The sequence below is a fragment of the Mobula hypostoma genome, chromosome 7 (genome assembly GCF_963921235.1).
Source record: "Mobula hypostoma chromosome 7, sMobHyp1.1, whole genome shotgun sequence".
In the NCBI taxonomy this organism is placed as follows: Eukaryota; Metazoa; Chordata; class Chondrichthyes; order Myliobatiformes; family Myliobatidae; genus Mobula; species Mobula hypostoma.
In genome coordinates this window covers 116,159,591-116,181,953 of record NC_086103.1, presented here as the reverse complement: position 1 = coordinate 116,181,953, position 22,363 = coordinate 116,159,591, and the positions used below count along the sequence as shown (strand labels likewise).

Sequence of the window (22,363 nt, the reverse complement as noted above, 5' to 3'; positions counted from 1 at the left end):
CACTCCACTCCCTTTCCAACTTGTGCCACGTCAGGAACTTCTCACGAATACTGCGACCTTTATCTAATTCTGCTCTGTCTGAGCACAGGAGCCGCAGAGCCCCGCGCTGGCTGACGGCCTCACCTCCGTCCATTACCATCTTCCCAGTTAATCTACTTTGCTCATTTTTACTGCCGCGCACGGAGACTGTGTTTAACGTTTTGTCATCTTAGGTTCACACAGATTTAGATTATGAAGAATTATGCGTAGAAGTTTGTGCCGACGGATTTCATTAGCCGCTTCCGCCGGTATCGTGTTAACGATGTACTTGACCGTGCGAGAGTTCCTTTTGATCAGCCGTTCTTACGCTTTACGGGAAAGAAATGGAGGCAGAAGCTCTGCCCCAGAAGTGACTGTGCTCATCTGGTGGTATCCATTCGGCCGGAAACCCGAGATCAAAAACTGCAGGACTCTCTACAACGTTCACGGCTGTAATTTGACAACAGACCGACGGCTCTATGTTCGTTCACAGGCTGTGGTCATACATCACAGGGATTTGGAACGCCATCTGCACCAGCTTCCCTCAGGACGGAGACCTACTGCCCAGAAATGGGTCTGGATGAATTTCGAATCTCCCAGTCACTCTTCCCGGCTAGAGAAACTAAACGGTATCTTCAACTGGACCATGACTTACAAACACGACTCGGACATTTTCGTTCCTTATGGGTACCTCTATCCCCGAGAAAAGGGCGATCGGAGGATAGTGCTGCCCAAGAAAACGAAATTAGTGGCTTGGGTCATCAGTAACTGGAATGAAAATCACGCACGAGTTAAATATTACCACCAGCTCAAGAACTATATGAACATTGACGTATATGGTAAATCTGGTCTGGATCTTAAAAACGACAATGTTGTTCTGACAGTATTACAGTATAAGTTTTATCTGGCTTTCGAAAATTCGCAGCACGTGGATTACATAACAGAAAAACTCTGGAGAAATTCTTTCTTATCTAGCGCTGTGCCTGTGGTCCTGGGACCCAGCAGAGCCAACTATGAACAGTACATCCCGGCAGAGTCCTTTATCCATGTCAATGATTTTTCGACACCCAGAAAACTGGCCGAATATTTGATGTATTTGCATGAAGACGAAGGAAGCTATAAAAAATATTTCGAGTGGAAAAAGCACTACAAAGTGCATCTGACAAAGTTCTGGGATGAGCAATTCTGCAATGTGTGCAAAGCTGTCCAAAGTTCAATAGGGCAAAACAAGATCATCTCAAATCTGGACTCTTGGTTTCAATAACTGCAGGTGCACATTTCTGTTTCAAACAAAAACCTGGGTGCGGGGCGAGTACCGTGGATTGTGGAATCTGCAGCATTATTGCGAATGTGCAAAACTTAAAGTGCAATATTGGACGTTTAAGTTTATTTCTACGTACTCCAATTCTTTAAGTATAAGTTATTTATTTATAATCAATAATGCTGAAGTACTGCATTTTGATTCTAAATTAAAGCCATTTGCTATAAAACTTGAAACTCCTGTTAACATTGACCCTGCAATGTTGACCTCTCAACGAAGATGCAATGTTCTTTATATGCTGTAAGGTCCCGGATGAAATTACCTGGCACCAGTTCACCCTTACAGTTAATTGTGCAGGGTAAATCCTCAAGAATTTTTTTATGTAACATCTCCATCCGCTTAAGGTTCTATTTGGCAAAGAACAAAGACAAACTGAGAGAACTTGTTGCCAACCACCGCTCCACCTGACACTGGAAACTTAGAAAACTGGGGTTCATTTCTGGATTTCTCCTACTGCCAAGTCATGACGTTGGAGTAAATCTGGAGAAGTGTGCATTACACTGCAACTTCTAGTATCATTATAATTCTGGATATTGTAGGGAATCTGTATCATGAAGATGGTGCATAAACAGTATTCTCCATTATTCATAAAATAGTAACTTGTGAAGTATATAAGCTGCACCATGGAACTCTGTGAAAAATTGGACCATTTGTGCTGCTCTGCCTCTAGCCTTGCTATATCCATTAAGTCTCTTTCCTTATGACTTTGGATATTTATGAACCTTGTGAGACTGATAGGTTTACAATGTTATCAATAATTACTCCTTCTTCAGCCATTGTTGGCTGGGAAATAGAGTAATTAAGGACCATGTACTCTGCTATCAGTGTTTTGACAAGACAAGCAGAACAACCAAGGGCTATAATATTTTAGTATTTTCATTACTTATTGAGTATGGAAAGTATTGCCTTCCAACTTGAACAGGAATGTGAATGGCAAAAGTGCATAAGGTTCAAATACAATTATATATTCTTACTTCACGTTTTTCAGTGACTGCTGTAAAATAAGTAGTATCTTGTTTTACTTAGCATTTTTATTGCTCAGTGCTAAAAAATAATCACACTGCTTCCCCTTGTAAATTGTGATATTTTTGTTTATTAATTTATCTGCTAAATGAACTAACTGCATTACAGTCCACTTTGGATGAAGTAACTTGATACATTCATTAAGAAAGCACTTTCAGATTAATGTTTTATTTAGGACAATTGCACTGACAAGGAGTTTTGAGTAAGTTCCATTCAGATCAGATTTCATACGAAGTAGAAATACTTGATAAACAGTAGTTATGTACTGAGAAGCATATCAAGCATCAGTCTTTAGAAATATGCAATATGGGTATGTTAAGAAATTGCAACTTGATTCCAATGTAACATGTTTTTCAGACGAATACATGTTTTTGATTACCTACTCTAGGTGTGGCTCACATATTTGGGGAATTTCATTTAAAATCATGGGGTGATTTATAGGTCTGCCATATAAGATGTTTTAAAACCAACTCTCATAAGAGCAGAGTTTCGCATTATGGCTGTGCAACTCACTTAATTCTTGTAATCAAAGAAATGTTCCCTTTTTTGATTGATTCTACACAGTTTTCAATTTTTCTTGCAAGAATATAATACCTAAGATTCTCTGTACAGCTCTAAAAGAATTTTTTATATTGTTTATGGTAATACGGTCAATAAAAATAGCAAATTGAAATGATATATGTTGAATTTTGTAAATCAATCATGACCATACTAAATACTGGGTGCTTGTTGTTACAGTGGTTCTCAAAAGCTAAATAAACAGCTGATCTGTTATTTAAAACACAGAGTAAAATTTTTAAAGAAAAGCACAAATGAAAATATTTGGGATCAAAATAATCTCAGTGTGGATGCTACTCTCACTCTGGTAACCAAGTGGACAGAAGTAATAATAGTCTACCTAGAGTTGTTTAACCTCACAGTGGTACACTAAGAAATGGAAAGCTCTCTCAAGGATTTTTCAACTTCCACTTTCTGAATTCATTCCCCATTTAGAAAATAGTCTATGCTTTTATTCCTTCTGCCAAAGTGTATTCCATCTTCCCTACTCTGTGTTCCATCTGCCACTTCTTTGCCCATTCTCCTAATCTGTTCAAGTTCTCTGCAGTCTCCCTGCATCCTCAATACTACTTCAGAATCAGAATCAGGTTTATTATCACTGGCATGTGACTTGAAATTTGTTAGTTTAGCAGCAGCAGTTCAATGCAATACATTATCTAGCAGAGAGAGAAAAAAAAATAAAACATAATAATAAATAAACAAGTAAATCAAGTACATATATTGAATAGATTTAAAAAAACGTGCAAAAACAGAAATACTGTACTGTATATTAAAAAAAAGCGAGGTAGTGTCCAAAGCTTCAATGTCCATCTATGCCTCCATCTTCCTTCGTATCGTACGCCAACTTAACCACAAAGCCATATTCTGCCATCAAAATCATTGACATATAACGTCAAAGAGGCGGTCACAGCACCGACATCTGCGGAACATCACTAGTAACTGGCAACCAATCAGAAAGGCTTTACACCCACTCTTTGCTTCCTGCCAATCAGCCAATCTTCTGTCCATGCTAGTATCTTCCCTGTAGCACCATGAGTTCTTTCCTTGTGTAGCAGCCTCGTGTACGGCACCTTGTCAAAGGCCTTCACTAAATCTAAGTAAACAAAATTCCTTAACTTTCCTTTGTCCATTCTGTCTGTTACTTCCTCAAAGAATTCAGACAAATTTGTCCATCAACATTTTCTCTCAAGGAAACCATGCTGACTTCAGCCTAATTTATCATGTGCCTCCAAGTACCGCCTCATCCTTAATAATGTTCTCTAACATATTGCCAACCACTAATTTCCTGTCTTTTGCCTCCCTCCCCTAAAGAATGGAGTGACATTTACCTTTCATTAAAATTCATTAATCTCAGTGTTTGAAACAACAGGCCCATAAATTCTACCATACTTGAAAACTGTGCTATGTCAAACACTTAATCTAGTCCCACAAATTAAATAGAGTTTGTGCTGTACCCCCATCCCAGATTTTGTTTGTCAATTACATGCTCCAAGAGATTGACACTAAGGGTCAGTCGAACTATCCTGCACTTTCTCTGCTTTGTAAAAGAAAAGCCTGGGCAAGTCATGAAGGAGGTGTTTTGCGAGGTAACTTAATATTATTACCCTCTGATTCATTGGTCTATCTCTTCTTATTCACTATGTGTGGCAAAACAACTATTTTGTATAGGTATTTTTCTTCCTCTTGACAACAAAAATGTCCTTTATCTTCAGATGCTGGAAATGTAAAGATATGCCTGACACTTAAGGAACAGAAGAGTTTTCCCAAATGTGCAGAGACACTTAGTCTGGCTGTATCCAGTAACAGGTCAGAGTCTAGCATTGTGCATACTTTACATTAGAAGAAAGTGTAGCTGCATCATTACATGCCGAAACATTAAACACATTTGTGTAGGCATTAATGCTGCAGGATATACATCACTGGCCTCAGTCTGCAAGAGGGCAAAATCACATGAGCACTGCTCCAGAGGACTCAAGTGATCACTTCATTTGTCCAGGCTTAGATGGGCTGTCCGGTGAGCTTGAAGACAATGATTATCAGATACCACATACTCTGGAACTTTAAAGGTTCAAAGGGTTCGTTTATTATCAAAGTATGTATCCATATACAACTCTGAGATTTTTCTTCCCCAGATAGCCACGAAACAAAGAGAAACCATGAAGATTGTTCAGAGGAAAACATCAAACCCACCCCTCCCCCGCACAAAAAAGAATGGCAACACAATCATCAAGCTCCCTCAAAACACCTTCCCTTCACACAAAACGCAACAAGAACATCAATTTCAACCACCCTCCTCCCCGCACAAAAAAACTAACAAATCCAAACAAGAACATTGACCACGGGCAGAAAGGAATGGGCAAAAACAGAGAATATAGAAATCATAAGTCTGAAGAAGTCCACTTTATGTTTAAGACAATTCTGCCAACCGTTAGACTGCCCATACCATGAATGTTGAAACATAACCATGAAGGTGCCTAGGGGGCTGGAAGATATATGGGGATTGGAGTGAAGGAGGTATCTCAGTGGGCACTGCTAGAATACTTAGGATTTAACTGCAGGAATAAGTATTTCCTGATTATAATGGAGAGATGCTTTAATAAAGGCTATTCTCGACCAACTTCCCAGCATAGTAGGCGAGTCCACGTGGGAGGTGGAATAACAATTGCATGCTCAATTTTTTGTAGCAATGTCACCAGAACCCAAAGTTTCTGATTTACACATGGCTGTGTTACCAAGTCTAAACCAAAATTAACATATTATCCAGCGCTGTCAATATTATAAAAGTACCTACGTTGATAATCTTAGCACACAAGCTTTGTGTGTACACACTGATACAGATTCAATAAAGAAAGCAGCTATGAAATTTTAAATAACCACAAAGCAAACAGTGAGCAAACATTTGGAAACCCACTATGTTTATACTCATTTATATTAATCAACAGGTATATATTTTATGCACTTTGTATGTGCTGGTCTGCAAAAAGTTTGTTTTCCTTCCAGCAAGGATTTTGGAAATAAGTAATAGAACTAGATTTGCAGAGTTACAAACAAAACCTACTAGTTTTTTTTTGACTAGGTTAATTTAGCTCTTGTAAATCATAAACTTCGACCAAGTCAGATGATTAAATAATGTATTTGTTTTTGCAATTCAGATTAAAATCAAAAAGAGTGATTCATAATTATGAAGAAATTATGCCAGAATGTTCTTTATTCTTCATGTCATACTGAAACCCTAAGCAACACACATAAAAGTTGCTGGTGAACGCAGCAGGCCAGGCAGCATCTTGAGGAAGAGGTACAGTCAACATTTTGGGCTGAGACCCTTCGTCAGGACTAACTGAAAGAAGAGCTAGTAAGAGATTTGAAAGTGAGAGGGGGAGGGGAGATCCAAAATGATAGGAGAAGACAGGAGGGGGAGGGATGGAGCCAAGAGCTGGACAGTTGATTGGCAAAAGGGATATAAGAGGATCATGGGACAGGAGGCCTAGGGAGAAAGAAAGGGGGGGGAGGGTGGAAAGCCAAGAGGATGGGCAAGGGGTATAGTGAGAGGGACAGAGAGAGAAAAAGGAGAGAGAGAAAAAAAAGTGTATATAAATAACTAACGGATGGGGTACGAGGGGGAGGTGGGGCATTAGCGGAAGTTTGAGAAGTCAGTGTTCATGCCATCAGGTTGGAGGCTACCCAGACGGAATATAAGGTGTTGTTCCTCCAACCTGAGTGTGGCTTCATCTACAGTATAGGAGACCGTGGATAGACATGTCAGAATGGGAATGGGGTGTGGAATTAAAATGTGTGGCCACTGGGAGATCCTGCTTTCTCTGGCGGACAGAGAAACGATTCAGCGAAATGATCTCCCAGTCTGCATCGGGTCTCGCCAATATATAGAAGGCCACATCAGGAGCACCGGACGCAGTATATCACCCCAGCCGACTCACAAGTGAAGTGTCGCCTCACCTGGAAGGACTGTCTGGGGCCCTGAATGGTGGTGAGGGAGGAAGTGTAAGGCCATGTGTAGCACTTGTTCCGCATACAAGGATAAGTGCCAGGAGGGAGATCGGTGGGGAGGGATGGGGGGGACGAATGGACAAGGGAGTCGCGTAGGGAGCGATCCCTGCGGAAAGCAGAGGTGGGGGGAGGGAAAGATGTGCTGAGTGGTGGGATCCCGTTGGAGGTGGCAGAAGTTACGGAGAATTATATGTTGGACCCGGAGGCTGGTGGGGTGGTAGGTGAGGACCAGGGGAACCCTATTCCTAGTGGGGTGGCGGGAGGATGGAGTGAGATCAGATGTGCATGAAATGGGGGAGATGCGTTTGAGAGCAGAGTTGATGGTGGAGGAAGGGAAGCCCCTTTCTTTAAAAAAGGAGGACTTCTCCCTCGTCCTGGAATGAAAAGCCTCATCCTGAGAGCAGATGCGGCGGAGACGGAGGAATTGCGAGAAGGGGATGGCATTTTTGCAAGAGACAGGATGAGAAGAGGAATAGTCCAGATAGCTGTGAGAGTCAGCAGGCTTATAGTAGACATCAGTAGATAAGCTGTCTCCAGAGATAGAGACAGAAAGATCTAGAAAAGGGAGGGAGGTGTCGGAAATGGACCAGGTAAACTCGAGGGCAGGGTGAAAGTTGGAGGCAAAGTTAATGAAGTCAACGAGCTCAGCATGCATGCAGGAAGCAGCGCCAATGCAGTCATCGATGTAGCAAAGGAAATGTGGGGGACAGATACCAGAATAGACACGGAACATAGATTGTTCCACAAAGCCAACAAAAAGGCAGGCATAGCTAGGACCCATACGGGTGCCAATGGCTACACCTTTAGGTTGGAGGAAGTGGGAGGAGCCAAAGGAGAAATTATTAAGAGTAAGGACTAATTCCGCTAAACGGAGCAGAGTGGTGGTAGAGGGGAACTGGTTAGGTCTGGAATCTAAAAAGAAGCGGAGAGCTTTGAGACCTTCCTGATGGGGGATGGAAGTATATAGGGACTGGACATCCATGGTGAAAATAAAGCAGTGGGGGCCAGGGAACTTAAAATCATCGAAAAGTTTCAGAGCATGAGAAGTGTCACGAACATAGGTAGGAAGGGATTGAACGAGGGGGGATAAAACCGTGTCAAGGTATGCAGAAATGAGTTCGATGGGGCAGGAGCAAGCTGAGACAATAGGTCTACCTGGACAGGCAGGTTTGTGGATCTTGGGTAGGAGGTCGAAACAGGAAGTGCAGGTTGTGGGAACTATAAGGTTGGTAGCAGTGAATGGGAGATCCCCTGAGCGGATAGTTGGTGATGGTGTGGGAGACAATGGCCTGGTGCTCCTTAGTGGGGTCACGACCGAGGGGTAAATAAGAGGAGGTATCCGCGAGTTGTCGCTGTGCCTCGGCAAGTTAGAGGTCAGTACGCCAGACTACAACAGCACCCTCCCTTATTGGCAGGCTTTATAGTAAGGTTAGGATTAGTGCAGAGGGAGTGGAGAGCAGAGTATTCGGAAGGAGTGAGGTTGGAATGGGAACAAGGTGCGGTGAAGTCGAGACGGTTGATGTCCCGTCAGCAGTTAGCAATAAAGAGATCCAGAGCAGGCAGAAGACCAGAGCGGGGTGTCCATGAAGAGGAGGAGGGTTGAAGACGGGAGAAGGAGTCATTGGTCGGGGTGGAAGAGTCCTTGCTGAAGAAGTAGGCTCGGAGATGAAGCCGGCGGAAGAAGAGTTCCATGTCATGGTAAACGCGGAACTCACTGAGGTGTGGGCAAAGGTGAGGCCCTTACTGAAGACAGAGCATTCTGCCTCAGACAGTTGAAGGTCAGAGGGGATGGTAAAGACCCGGCACAGATGAGAAGTGGGAGTGGGAGGGTTGGGGTGAGAAGAAGATGGAGCCTCTGAGGACCCAGGAGCTGACGATGGGATCTGAGGGAGACGGGGTTGCAGAGTGGTGGCGGGGGAAGGGGAGACGGGAGTCACAATAATAGCACATAAAGACCCGGCCTGGAGTTCAAGGCTGGAGTCGCAGTTGGTGGTTGAACAATGAAACCCCACTTTCTTTCCTAATACTTCGTAAAATTTTCTGCAATTCTTGTACAAAACTTTCTACCCAAGGTTTCCTAGTCTCTCATCTTTTCACATTATTTTACTTTTTCGGTCTTCTCATCAGATTGCCTTGTCACATTTTCACATGTTCCACCTGAAATTTTCTGGCTTCCTCACTTAACCTGTTCATATCTTTATACAGACTTTCTTTCTTTCTGTCGCCTAGCATCCCATCTATTTGTAGGAGAAATAATACCAGAAATATGCAACCAGCTATTGACTACACTGTGTAAATCTGATCTTGTTTGTAAATCTTGTTAATAAGGACGCTATAATGGTAATTCAATTATTCAGTAGTCCTTAACTGCCCTGATCATCCAGAGAAACATTGAAATATGCATTTCGATTTGTCAGCACGTCTTTATCTATATCTCCAAGTATTCAAGACTGCCAAAGTGGTATGCTTGAATGTGACTCTCCTGAATTTCCAGAAGGCATTTTCTCTAATAAGAAAAAAATCACTTTCCAACAATTGCCTAATAGTTTCATTATGTATGACTCTATGATTGAATATTTTAGATAATTTTTAAGTTGAAAAGGTAATGTACTCAACTGTTGAAATTTCTTTTTCATTTTTTTTATTGGTTAAGCTTGATTTGACCCTGAAAAACAAAAATATTTACACCGTAGATGTCCTGTACTGCGCAGGTCTTTGCTGATGAAGTTGAAAAGGATTCTTTGAGGAAGTATTCTGGGAATAAACAGAATAAAAAGGCCTTGTGATAAAATCTGGAATAACAGACAACACAAATGTTTTGGTTTCTCCCCTTTGTATTTAGTCCTTTAAAATGTGGAGTTCCAGGCTTGATTTTATATAAATTAATAGAGTAAGTTACAAACATATCTGACTCCAGGAGTAGGACAGTCCTGGATTATATTTATTTTCAGTGATCCTCTTCTTAAGTTATTAGAAAAAATATTTTCAATCTAAATTCACCTCTTTTGCAACTTTATACTCAATCGGTATCTGAGACAACCTTTGAAACATTAAAGCAAAAGAAAAAAATACTAAAAGTATAGCAAGCCCTGGTTACTGGTTTATACATTTTCCCAGTACTAGGATTTGCTATATTTTCAGCAATATTTTCTAATCTAATGCTTTCCTTCATTTCTCTCACTAGCTCCATATTAGGAAATTATGCCAGAATTTGTAACATACACGAGTACAGGGGTGGTGAACATTTTAGCAAGTGTGTGCCCAAATTGGCTATAATCTTCTCAAAAATATTCTCACGCATGCCACGGTAATTTTGACCGAAACAAAAATTTAAGGAGGGTGAAGCCGATGCTAACTGGCTCAGCCATTTACTATCCAAATATTGATGGGTACACCAGGTCTGTGAAGATTTCAAAATATATCAACCAAAGTCACGTGTTCTTGCAACTGTCTAGCTGGCACCAAGCTGGCATGAAACATTTCCCATGAAAACATCTCACTGCTCTCAGTTGCAAAAATCATTTGTTGCTTCATTTGGCAGTACAGATAATCATTATGTATCTTTTTATTATGAGTGGGGTTACATATATTATTGAGGCATTTGTACTGAACTTTCAAGAATCACTAATTCTGGAAAGGTTCAGGAGGACAGGAAAATTGCGAGTGTCACTCCACTCTTTGGGAAGGGAGGGAGGCAAAAGAGGAAATTATAGGCCGTTAGCCTGACTTCAATGGTTGGTAGGATGTTGAAGTCTGTTATGTTTTGTACCTTCTAAACATTAAACTAATTCAAAGAACACACAGTACTCCAGTTTGAGAAGGATAATAAATCACCTGTGATGGAATTGTGGAGGAGACTTGATGGACCAAATGACCTAATTCTGCTCCGGCAATGCATTCCCAGTGCCAACATAATTTTTGCGAGTCCCACCTTGGGCACACATGCCAGAGATTCACCACCCCTGTTTTCGTGGCTAATCATATCCAGTTGAAGCCCAATGTATTATTTCCATCTCTAGTATCTTGTGAAGTTTGTCAATCTGGTACTAACTCCTTCCTTGCTCTCCACCCTTTCAAAGGTATCTCTCATTAATTCAATATTCTTGTCAAATTGTCTGAGTTTACACTTTTGCATGTTATATTCTGTCACACCATAACACGTAGGAGCAGAATAGGCCATTTGGCCCATTGTCTCCGCTACCATTCAGTCAGGGCTGATTTATTTTCCCTCTCAAACTCATTCCCCTGCCTTCTCCCATAACCTTCGATATTTTCTGGCCTTATCACTTAACTGGTCTATGTTTCTATGAAGGCACATCACTTCCTCATAGTCTACTTTCCTATCTACCCATCGGACAAACAATACCAGAAATAAGCAAACAGCTGCAGAGTAGATATTATTATTCGGGGGGTGTCTATTTAAGAATTAGGATTATTTTATTATTTCTTTGTACATTTAATGAAACAATATCTAATTACTTATATATTCTCATTAAATTCAGTTATATGAATTCATTTCAGTCAAATATTTGCACAATCCTATCCCAATTCTGCAGATGTCACTTTAAATTTAAAGTTTTAACTTAATTTTAACCAATCCACTCTTAATAGGAAGTTCTATAGTATTAAGAATACCATATGCTGGTCATCAGAGGCATCATACTACAATTACTAATGTGCCTCCTTACACACCAAAGTCAAAAAGGCCCATTCCTTCATCAACTCTTCAATATAATGTTCTAGAAATCTCTCCTATTCAGCCCCAAATAATCGGATTACTCAGTCCACATCTAGATTAAAACCACAGGATTACTTATTTACCCTTTTCTACATGCTGTACTAATTTGCTGCTTTATATTAGTTCTGCACAATGATTATTGCTGGAAGGAGAGTGTTATCAATGACAGTCACTAGTGTTTTCCACTTTTATTTCTTAGCTCCATCTTTACTGTTTCTATACATCCATATTCTATTATTGTACATTATAAACGCTATTAACCTGATGCATTTATTTTATCCTTTTGCAGGGCTAACCGCCCCACTGTTGGAATATTTAGTCCCCCTCCATTTCCCTCCCTCTTCTCCCCTCCCCATACTGCTACCCCTTCCCCTCCACCTTATCACTTCTTTACCCACCCCTTCCCCCTCTCCCATCCATCCCTTTCCCCTTTTCCTTCCCCCTCCCTTTCTCCCCTTCCTCCCCTTTCCCTTCTTCCCCTCCCCCTCTTCCCCCTCCCCTTCCTTCCTCACCCCTTCCCCTCTCTCCCATCAACCCCTTTCTCCCTCCTCCCTTTCCCCTCCCTACTTCCACCCTCCCCTTTGCCCTTTCCTCCCTTTCCCCTCCTCCCTTTCCTCCTTCCTTCCCCTTCATCTCCTTTCCCCCTTCCCCTTTCCTCCTCCTCCCCTTTCCCCTCCTCCACTTTCCCCCTTCTTCCCCTTTCTCTCTCCACCCCTTTCCCCCTTCTCTTTTCTCCCTGTTGCCAGACTTGCTGTGTGGTTCCAATATTTTCATTTTTATTTCATCTTTACAACATCCTCTGAGTTTTGATTTTGTAGTGATAAGATGACAAGATAGAGGAGCAGAATTAGAACATAGAATAGTACAGCACATTACAGGCCCTTTGGCCCACAATGCTGTGCCGACTCTCAAACCCTGCCTCCCATATAACCCCCCCCCCACCTTAAATTCCTCCATATACCTGTCTAGCAGACTCTTAAATTTCACTAGTGTATCTGCCTCCACCACTGACTCAGGCAGTGCATTCCACGCACCAACCACCCTCTGAGTAAAAAATCTTCCTCTAATATCCCCCTTGAACTTCCCACCCCTTACCTTAAAGCCATGTTCTCTTGTATAGAGCAGTGGTGCCCTGGGGAAAAGGTGCTGGCTGTATTATTTTGTATACCTCTATCATGTCTCCTCTCATCCTCCTTCTCTCCAAAGAGTAAAGCCCTAGCTCCCTTAATCTCTGATCATAATGCATACTCGCAAAACCAGGCAGCATCCTGGTAAATCTCCTCTGTACCCTTTCCACTGCTTCCACATCCGTCATATAGTGAGGTGACCAGAACTGGACACAGTACTCCAATTGTGGCCTAACCAGAGTTTTACAGAGCTGCATCATTACCACATGACTCTTAAGCTCTATCCATCAACTTATGAAAGCTAACACCCCATAAGCTTTCTTACCTACCCTATCTACCTGTGAGGCAACTTTCAGGGATCTGTGGACATGTACCCCCAGATCCCTCTGCTCTTCCACACTACCAAGTATCCTGCCATTTACTTTGTACTCTGCCTTGGAGTTTGTCCTTCCAAAGTGTACCACCTCACACTTCTCTGGGTTGAACTCCATCTGCCACTTCTCAGCCCACTTCTGCATCCTATCAATGTCTCTTTGCAATCTTTGACAATCCTCTACACTATCCACAACACCACCAACCTTTGTGTCATCTGCAAACTTGCTAACCCACCCTGTTGGAATCTTTTCCAACAGCTTTCCCACCACAGACATAAGGCTCACTGGTCTATAATTACCCGGACTATCCCTACTACCCTTTTTTGAACAAGGGGACAACGTTCGTCTCCATTAGGTTACTTGGCCCATCGAGTCTGACCCTCCATTCAATCCTGGTTGATATTTTATCTTAACCTCAATCTCCTATTTTCTCTCCAGAACCATCAACTCCCTTACCAATCAAGAATCTGTCAGTCTTTGTCTTAAGTACATCCAAAGACGTACTCCAGAGCCCTCCGTGGCAACGTATTCTACAGATTCATCACCATCTGACTGAAGAAATTCCTTCTTATCTCAGTTTCATTTCAAAGGGATGGCCTTTTGTGAAGCTATACCCCTGGATTGTAGACTTTCCTATTTGTGGAAACATCCTCTCCACTTCACTCTGTCGAGTATTTGGTAGATTTTTGAACGCCATTGGATACAGATACAGAGACAAGAAACACTCCTACTACACTAAGCCTTTCACTCCCAAGGTCATTCTTGTGAATCTCCTCCAGACCCTTTCCATGTCTTAGATGCATTTCCCAAAACTGCTCAAACTTCCATAAGTGGTCAGGCCAATGCCTAGCTAAGCCATGACTAGACTGAACTTCTGCCTCAGCAAGGACCTGGACCCATCGCAGTTTGCCTATTGCCACAATAGGTCAACAGCAAATGCAATCTCAATGGCTCTTCACATGGCCTTAGATCACCTAGACAACACAAACACCTATGTCAGGATACTGTTCATTGACTATAGCTCAGCATTCAATACCATCATTCCGACAATCCTGATTGAGAAGTTACAGAACCTGGATCTCTGTACCTCTCTCAGCAATTGAATCCTCGACTTCCTAATCGGAAGACCACAGTCTGTGTGGATTGATGATAACATCTCCTCGTCGCTGACGATCAACACTGGTGCACCTCAGGGGTGTGTGCTTAGCTCACTGCTCTACTCTCTATATACACATGACTGTGTGGCTAGGCATAGCTCAAATACCATCTATAAATTTGCAGATGATGCAACCATTGTTGGTAGAATCTCAGATGGTGATGAAAGGGTGTACAGGAGTGAGATATGCCAACTAGTGGAGTGGTGTCACAGCAACAACCTGGCACTCAATGTCAGTAAGACGAAAGAACTGATTGTGGACTTCAGGAAGGGTAAGATGAAGAAACACATACAAATCCTCATAGAGGGATCAGAAGTGGAGAGAGTGAGCAGTTTTAAGTTTCTGGGTGTCAAGATCTCTGAGGACCTAACCTGGTCCCAACATATCAATGCAGGCAGAAAGACAGCAAGACAGCAACTATACTTCATATGGAGTTTGAAGAGATTTGACATGTCAACAAATACACTCAAAAACTTCTATAGATGTACCATGGAGAGCATTCTGACAGGCTGCATCACTATCTGGTATGGGGGTGGGGTGGCTACTGCACAGGACCGAAAGAAGCTGCAGTGGGTTGTAAATTAAGTTGGCTCCATCTTGGGTACTAGCCTACAAAGTACCCAGGACATCTTCAAGGAGTGGTGTCTCAGAAAGGCAGTGTCCATTATTAAGGACCTCCAGAACCCAGGGCATGCCCTTTTCTCACTGTTACCATCAGGTAGGAGGTACAGAAGCCTGAAGGCACACACTCAGTGATTCAGGAACAGCTTCTTCTGCTCTACCATCCAATTCCTAAATGGACATTGAATCCGTGAACACTACCTTACTTTTTAAATATGTATATATACAGGCTAACCAGAGGGATGCCAGTAGACTATGGCAGGGTCTAAATGAGATCACTGGGCGCAAAGAAAAGGCTGGGAATATCAATAACTGTGGCGCTTCTCTTCCTGACGAACTTAATGTATTCAATGTGGCGGAGACGGAGGAATTGCGAGAAGGGGATGGCATTTTTGCAAGAGACAGGATGAGAAGAGGAATAGTCCAGATAGCTGTGAGGATGGAGGAATTGCAAGAAGGTGATCGCATTTTTGCGAGAGACAGGGTGAGAAGAGGAGTTGCAAGAGACAGGGTAAGAAGAGGATTTGCAAGAGACAGGGTGAGAAGAGGATTTGCAAGAGACAGGGTGAGAAGAGGATTTGCAAGAGACAGGATCTCTGAGAGCATCTGCTCTCAGGATGAAGCTTTTCATTCCAGGACAAGGGAGATGTCGTCCTTTTTTAAAGAAAGGGGCTTCCCTTCCTCCACCATCAACTTTGCTCTCAAACGCATCTCCCCCATTTCATGCACATCTGCTATCACTCCATCCTCCCGCCACCCCACTAGACCTGGTCCTCACCTACCACCCCACCAGCCTCCGGGTCCAACATATTATTCTCTGTAACTTCCGCCACCTCCAACGGGATCCCACCACTAAGCACATCTTTCCCTCCCCCCCCCCGCTTTCCACAGGGATCGCTCCCTACGCAACTCCCTGTCCATTTGTCCCCCCCTCATCCCTCCCTACTGATCTCCCTCCTGAGACTTATCCTTGTAAGCGGAACAAGTGCTACACATGCCCTTACACTTCCTCCCTTACCACCATTCAGGGCCCCAGACAGTCCTTCCAGGTGAGGCGACACTTCACCTGTGAGTCAGCTGGGGTGATATACTGCGTCCGGTGCTCCCGATGTGGCCTTTTATATATTGGTGAGACCTGACGCAGACAGGGAGATCATTTCGCTGAACACCTACGCTCTGTCCGCCAGAGAAAGCAGGATCTCCCAGTGGCCACACATTTTAATTCCACATCCCATTCCCATTCTGACATGTCTATCCACGGCCTCCTCTACTGTCAAGATGAAGCCACACTCTGGTTGGAGGAACAACACGTTATATTCCGTCTGGGTAGCCTCCAACCTGATGGCATGAACATTGACTTCTCTAACTTCTGCTAATGCCCCACCTCCCCCTCGCATCCCATCCGTTATTTATTTATATACACACATTCTTTCTCTCACTCTCCTTTTTCTCCCTCTGTCCCTCTGACTATACCCCTTGCCCATCCTCTGGGTTCCCCCCCCACTTGTCTTTCTTCCCAGACCTCCTGTCCCATGATCCTCTCATATCCCCTTTGCCAATCACCTGCTCAGCTCTTGGCTCTATCCCTCCCCCTTCTGTCTTCTCCTATCATTTTGCATCTCCCCCTCCCCCTCCCCCTCCCCCTCCCCCTCCCCCTCCCACTTTCAAATCTCTTACTCACTCTTCCTTCAGTTAGTCCTGATGAAGGGTCTCGGCCCAAAACGTCGATTGTACGTCTTCCTAGAGATGCTGCCTGACCTGCTGCGTTCACCAGCAACTTTCATGTGTGTTGCTTGAATTTCCAGCATCTGCAGAATGCCTCGTGTTTGCACCCATCATCCCTTCTTGCTTCCCTACATTGGTTTAAGGTTAAATTACAAGCACATTTATTTTCCGTTAATGCCTTTGTTGTTAAAGTCGATGATTAAGTGCATTGTCTTCAAAATCCCACCCAAACAGCACTTAAAATACAGTCATTGTTTATGTGATAACATCTACAATTTTGAACAAAGAAATTATTTTGAATACTTGGGATGTGAAACAGTATTTTCTAGTTAATGATTTTTTTTGCATGGGATTAGATTTCTGGTATTTGTTGTGTTTGAAGTTACTTAATGAATCAATAACAAGGGGTATTAACAGCGAGTTCCATTGTTGTTTGCAGTGGATGAATCAGCTTCATTTGAAATTGTTAACACATTTACTTTTAGTCCATCTGATTTCATAGCTCAGTTCCCACCGTCCATTTTCCCTAAGGTTCCCATCAGAAGGACTTATCCAGTGTTATTTTTTTCTTAATAAATGTGCAAAATTGAGATAATTGCATGCACCAGGCACATCTGTTTAATTCAAAACAAGGCAAATAGCATACGTCTTTTAGAATTTGTTTTATATCATGACAGCCTAGCTATGAACGTGGGGAAAACTAGCAGACAGAATAATTTAAACTTCTGATTGTGGAGGTGTTTATCATGAGCGAATATGGAAAATTTCCAGCTGTGTTTTCCACAATTCTGTGGGTAGAGTTAAGATGGCGCCAAGAGGCTGTCTTTTCAAGCTCATCTGTGGATGAGTTCCCGGTACTGGAGCTCGCTGGCCAGCCGACTGTTTTCAGACATTCTCCAGGCGTGGCTTGGAAGATGGTTCCGCCGGGGTGCAGCCCTGTGGCCCTCTGGATAACCGATTCCAGGCCGCGGTTGTCGACTGAGGCGTCGCGGGAGAAGGAACAACAGGATTTCGCTGCGGTGGATGAGCGGAGCGAGATCTCTGTAGCCGGGTGATCACACTTTCTCCCGATGGTGGGGCGAGATTGCTGCCGATTCTCGAGTCAGAGAATCTCGAAGTAAAAAGCGCCGCAGCAGGCTGTAACACCAATAACGGCGACTGTCAGTCTGCCCTTTTGTTGTGAAATGGGTGACTTCTCTCTCTCCTTTGTTAGTGAGACAGGGAGAGAGCCTGTGGCATGTTGAACTGTCGGGTAAACAATAGTTTTTTATTGACTGCAGATCATTATCTCTCTTTGGGTGATTTGCTATTGTTTGGTGGATGGTGGGCACTGATGCCTTTTCGCTGAAACGGGTGGGGGTGAGGGGGGAGGTTGATGTGTTGTTGCTTTACTGCTGCTTGTGTGGGGGAGGGGAGAGAGCTTCGCTATTGTAAGGTTTTTCTGTCATTCATTCTTCTGGGATTCTGGTTTTTGTGGATGTCTCTGAAGACAATTATTTCTGGTTGTATACTGCATACCTTCTCTGATAATAAACTGAACCATCTGAATTCTCATGATTGCCTACAATAGCTGGGTAAAATTTCACTTCAGGTGGTTTGTAGTGAGCCACTTGATAATTCCCTTACTCAGTATCCAACCAATTTGCTCCTCGTTATGGACAAGTAACAGCAGGCCATCCATCACTAATACATATATTGATTTTTTTCTTGTTCTTTTCAAGGATAGAGTGATCTTTATTGCATGTTCTGTTCATTGCTTGAGTTAAAATGAAAAGTTAATATGCGTATGTGTGTCTGAAAATAAAATAATTAGTTCAACAGGATTAATGCAATCAAAAAATAAATGATAGTTGTTGCAATGCACACAAAATGTTGAAGGAACCCAGCAGATCAGGCTGCATCTCTGGAGAAGTAGAGAGTCAATGTTTTAGGCTGAGAGCTTGTGTTTATGAGAATAGCTGTGAACCATCTAGTTAATTTGAAAAATACCTTAAAATCTAAACCAAGAACACGTTTATTTTCTGTGTTCACTCTGGGCCATGGCTGATGTTAGTAGGGCAGATCTGAGGGGCTGAGTGGTCTACTCTGCCCTTTTTTCTTATGTCCCTATGTAATCAAGTCATATAGCATGGAAATTGGTCCTTTGGCCCAACTGGTCTACCCCAACCAAGATTCCCACCTAAGCTAGTCCCATTTGCCCAAGCTTCTACAGATACTGTATGTTAAGAGCAAAAGAATCGCAAAGGACAACATTGGGCCTTTGAAGATCAGAGTGGTTATCTATGCATGAAGCCAAAAGAGATGGGGATGATCTTAAGTGGATTTTGTTGCATCTGTATTTACTTGGGAAATGGATACAGACTCTGTAGAAGCGAGGCAAAACAATAGTGAAGTCATGGACCATATACAGATTACAGAGGAGAAGATGCTTGCTGTCTTGAGGCAAATTAGGTTGGATAATTCCCCAGGACTTGACAAGGTGTTCCCTCGGACCTTGTGGTAAGCTACTGCAGAAATTGCAGGGGCTCGAGCAGAGGTATTTAACTAGAGGTGAGGTGCCTGATGATTGGAGGATAGCTAATGTTCTGTTGTTTAAGAAAGGCTCTAAGAATAAGCTGGGAATTTATAGGCTGGTGACCCTGACATAATTAGGCGGTAAGTTTTTGGAAGGTATTCTGAGGGACCAGATATATACAGTAATTATCTGGATGGACGCAAAGTATTCTGTGCAGTTCTGATCACCTACCTATAGGAAAGATATCAATAAGATTGAAAAATGGGATAAAAGTGAAATTTTACCTCTTACTAAAGGAGACTATAGCCAATGTCGATTAGCAACCCAATTTAGATGGCCGGTAAATGGTATAAAGTATTTAGGTATAAGACTTGATAATGATGTAAAGAATTTATATAAATTTAATTATTTACCACTATTGAAAAAAATTCAAGAAGATCTTGACAAATGGATGATACTACCAATAACATTAGTGGGTAGAGTCAATGTTGTAAAAATGAATATATTTCCTGGATTACAGTATTTGTTTCAAACATTACCAATACAATTGCCACAGAAATTTTTTCAAGAGTTAAATAAATGTGTGAGAAAATTTCTTTGGAAAGGTAAGATGTCAAGAATATCATTGGAAAAATTGACGTGGAAATTTGAGTTAGGAGGGTTACAACTTCCAAACTTTAAGAATTATTATAAAGCAAATCGACTTAGATTTATCGCATCTTTCTTTGATGAACAAAAACCGGCATGGATTAGAATAGAATTAGACAAGATAGAGAAAATACACCCGAAAATTTTATATATAAATGGGAATCTAAATGGATACAGGAAAAGAAAGAATCTCCTATATTAAAACATTTGATTGATCTACTGAATGAGATAAATGTTAATAATGAAATAAAGAAATCTTTATTAGCAAGGAGACCTTTGTTCCAAAACAGACTTATTCCTTTTACAATGGATAATCAACTTTTATATAATTGGTACCAAAAAGGGATTAGATCTATAGGAGACTGTTATGAACGAGGTATATTGATGTCATTTGAACAACTAAAGAATAAATATAAAATATCAAATAACACTTTCTTTTGTTACCTTCAATTAAGGGTCAAACTGGGTCAAACAATGTTTTTGCCAAAACCCAATGAAATTGAAATTTTAATTCAAAAAGAAAATATTAAAAGAATTATTTCTTGTATGTATAATTAGATTCAAAAACAGACAATTAAACAAGGAATCCACAAGTCAAAACAAAAATGGCAAACATCTCAATATTAATATTGATGAAACAAATTGGTTAAGACTGTGTCTTGACAGTATGACAAATACAATAAACGTTCAACTTAGATTAGTACAATATAATTTTTTACACCAATTATATATTACACCGCAAAAAATAAATAGATTAAATTCAAACTTACCTGATCAATGTTTTCGGTGTCATCAAGAAATTGGTACTTTATTACATTCTACTTGGTGTTCTAAAATTCAACCTTTTTGGATAAATTTAAGAGTCTTATTGGAACAAATTACTGGAACTCAACTTCCACATAACCCTCTATTATTTCTATTAGGTGATATTGAAGGGATAAAACCAGAACTTAAACTGAATAAGTATAAGAAAGAATTCATAAAAATTGCATTGGCAGTAGCCAAGAAGGCTATAGCAGTTACTTGGAAATCGGATTCGTATTTAAATATGAATCGTTGGAACAATGAAATGGCTAGTTGTATTACACTCAAAAAAATTACTTATAATTTAAGAGATAAATATGATACATTTTTGAATATTTGGCGCCCTTATTTACAAAAGATAGGATGGCATATTTAGTTGCTCTGATGATAAAGATATTGGTCCGTTGGGGAAAGTAATAAATAAATATACTAAATTTATTTTGAATCCCATGGAGCATGTGGAAACCTTCCAATATCCAGGCAGCTCTTTTTTCTTTTTCATTTTTTTTTCTTTTTTTTCATCTAGGGGTATATATCAAGGGGTAGGGTTAAGGGGAGGGGGGAGGGTAGTCATTATCTTTCTATGTAATCACTTCAAAAACTCAATAAAAATTATGTTAAAAAAAAGATTGAAAATTTGCAAAGAAAATTTACAAGGAAGTTGCCAGATTTGAGGACCTGGGTTATAAGGAAAGGTTAAACTGGTGAGGACTTTGTTCAGGTGGTCTAAAGCCATGTGAAGAGCCACTGAGATTGCATCTGCCATTGACCTATTGCGACGATAGGCAAATTTCAGTGGGTCCAGGTCCTTGTTGAGGCAGAAGTTCAGTATAGTCATGAACGACCTCTCAAAGCATTTCGTCACTGTAGATGTGTGTGCTACCGGGTGATAGTCATTAAGGCAGCTCACATTATTCTTAGGCACTGGTATAATTGTTGCCTTTTTGAAGCAAGTGGGAACTACTGCCCATAGCAGTGAGAGGTTGAAAATGGCACATGTCATAAAATTTGTTGTTATGTGGCAGCATTACAGTGCAATACATGATAATAAAAAATTGTAAATTACCATTTTTTATATAATACTTGGTACATCACAGACTAAGGGGAGACCAGTTAGAAGTGTTTAAAATTATGAGGGAAACAGTCAGAAGTTTTTCTCCAGGGTAGTAACATCAAACACCAGAGGGCATGCTTTTAAGGTTAGAGGAGCAAAGTTTAAAATGACAGAAAGGGCCAGTTTTATTTTACGCAGAGAGCGCTAGAAGCTTGGAATGAGTTAGCAGGGGTAGTAGTGAAAACAAGCAGTTGCTGGAGTTTGAGGCTCTTAGATAGACACATGACCATGAAGGGAATGGAAGGATATGGATGAGATACAGGAGGAGGACATTTGGTGTAAACTGACATTAGGATTGGCACATCATGCTGGGCCAAATGGCCTGGTTAATGTTGTACTGTCCTATGGCTCCCCAAAAGATATCTTAGTCACATGTCCTGACTCATTTCCAAAGACTACAACAAGCTTTGCTCACTTACTGCTAAAGACTTCAATATACAATATTGTCTAAAAGAAGCTTTCCTTCACACCCTTCCTTCACCACAAAACGCTAGAGGAGCTCAGCTGGCCAGGCAGTTTCTATGGAAAAGGGTAGACAGTCGGCAGTTCAGGCTGATACCCTTCACTAGGACTCTACAGTCCTGAAGAAGGGTCTTGGCCAGAAACATCAACTGT

General features: G+C 41.5%; 1 protein-coding gene across 4 annotated transcripts in view; it reads left to right on the top strand.

Annotated features, from left to right (window-relative positions):
- Positions 1-22,363, top strand: part of LOC134349475 (alpha-(1,3)-fucosyltransferase 4-like) — a 53,705-nt gene that overhangs the window by 374 nt on the left and 30,968 nt on the right. The window contains exon 2 of one of the 4 annotated variants that reach the window (XR_010018681.1): positions 4,633-4,726. The exons of 1 other annotated variant lie outside the window; for it this stretch is intronic. Coding sequence is in view for 1 of the 3 variants with exons in the window: in XM_063053843.1 (XP_062909913.1) it covers positions 242-1,282 (1,041 nt within the window). In the remaining 2 variants the exon portion in view is untranslated. Of the gene's footprint in view, positions 1-212; positions 3,118-4,632; positions 4,727-17,396; positions 17,920-22,363 lie in introns of those variants that run through there. 2 more of the 4 variants (XM_063053843.1, XR_010018680.1) reach the window with 2 other exon arrangements.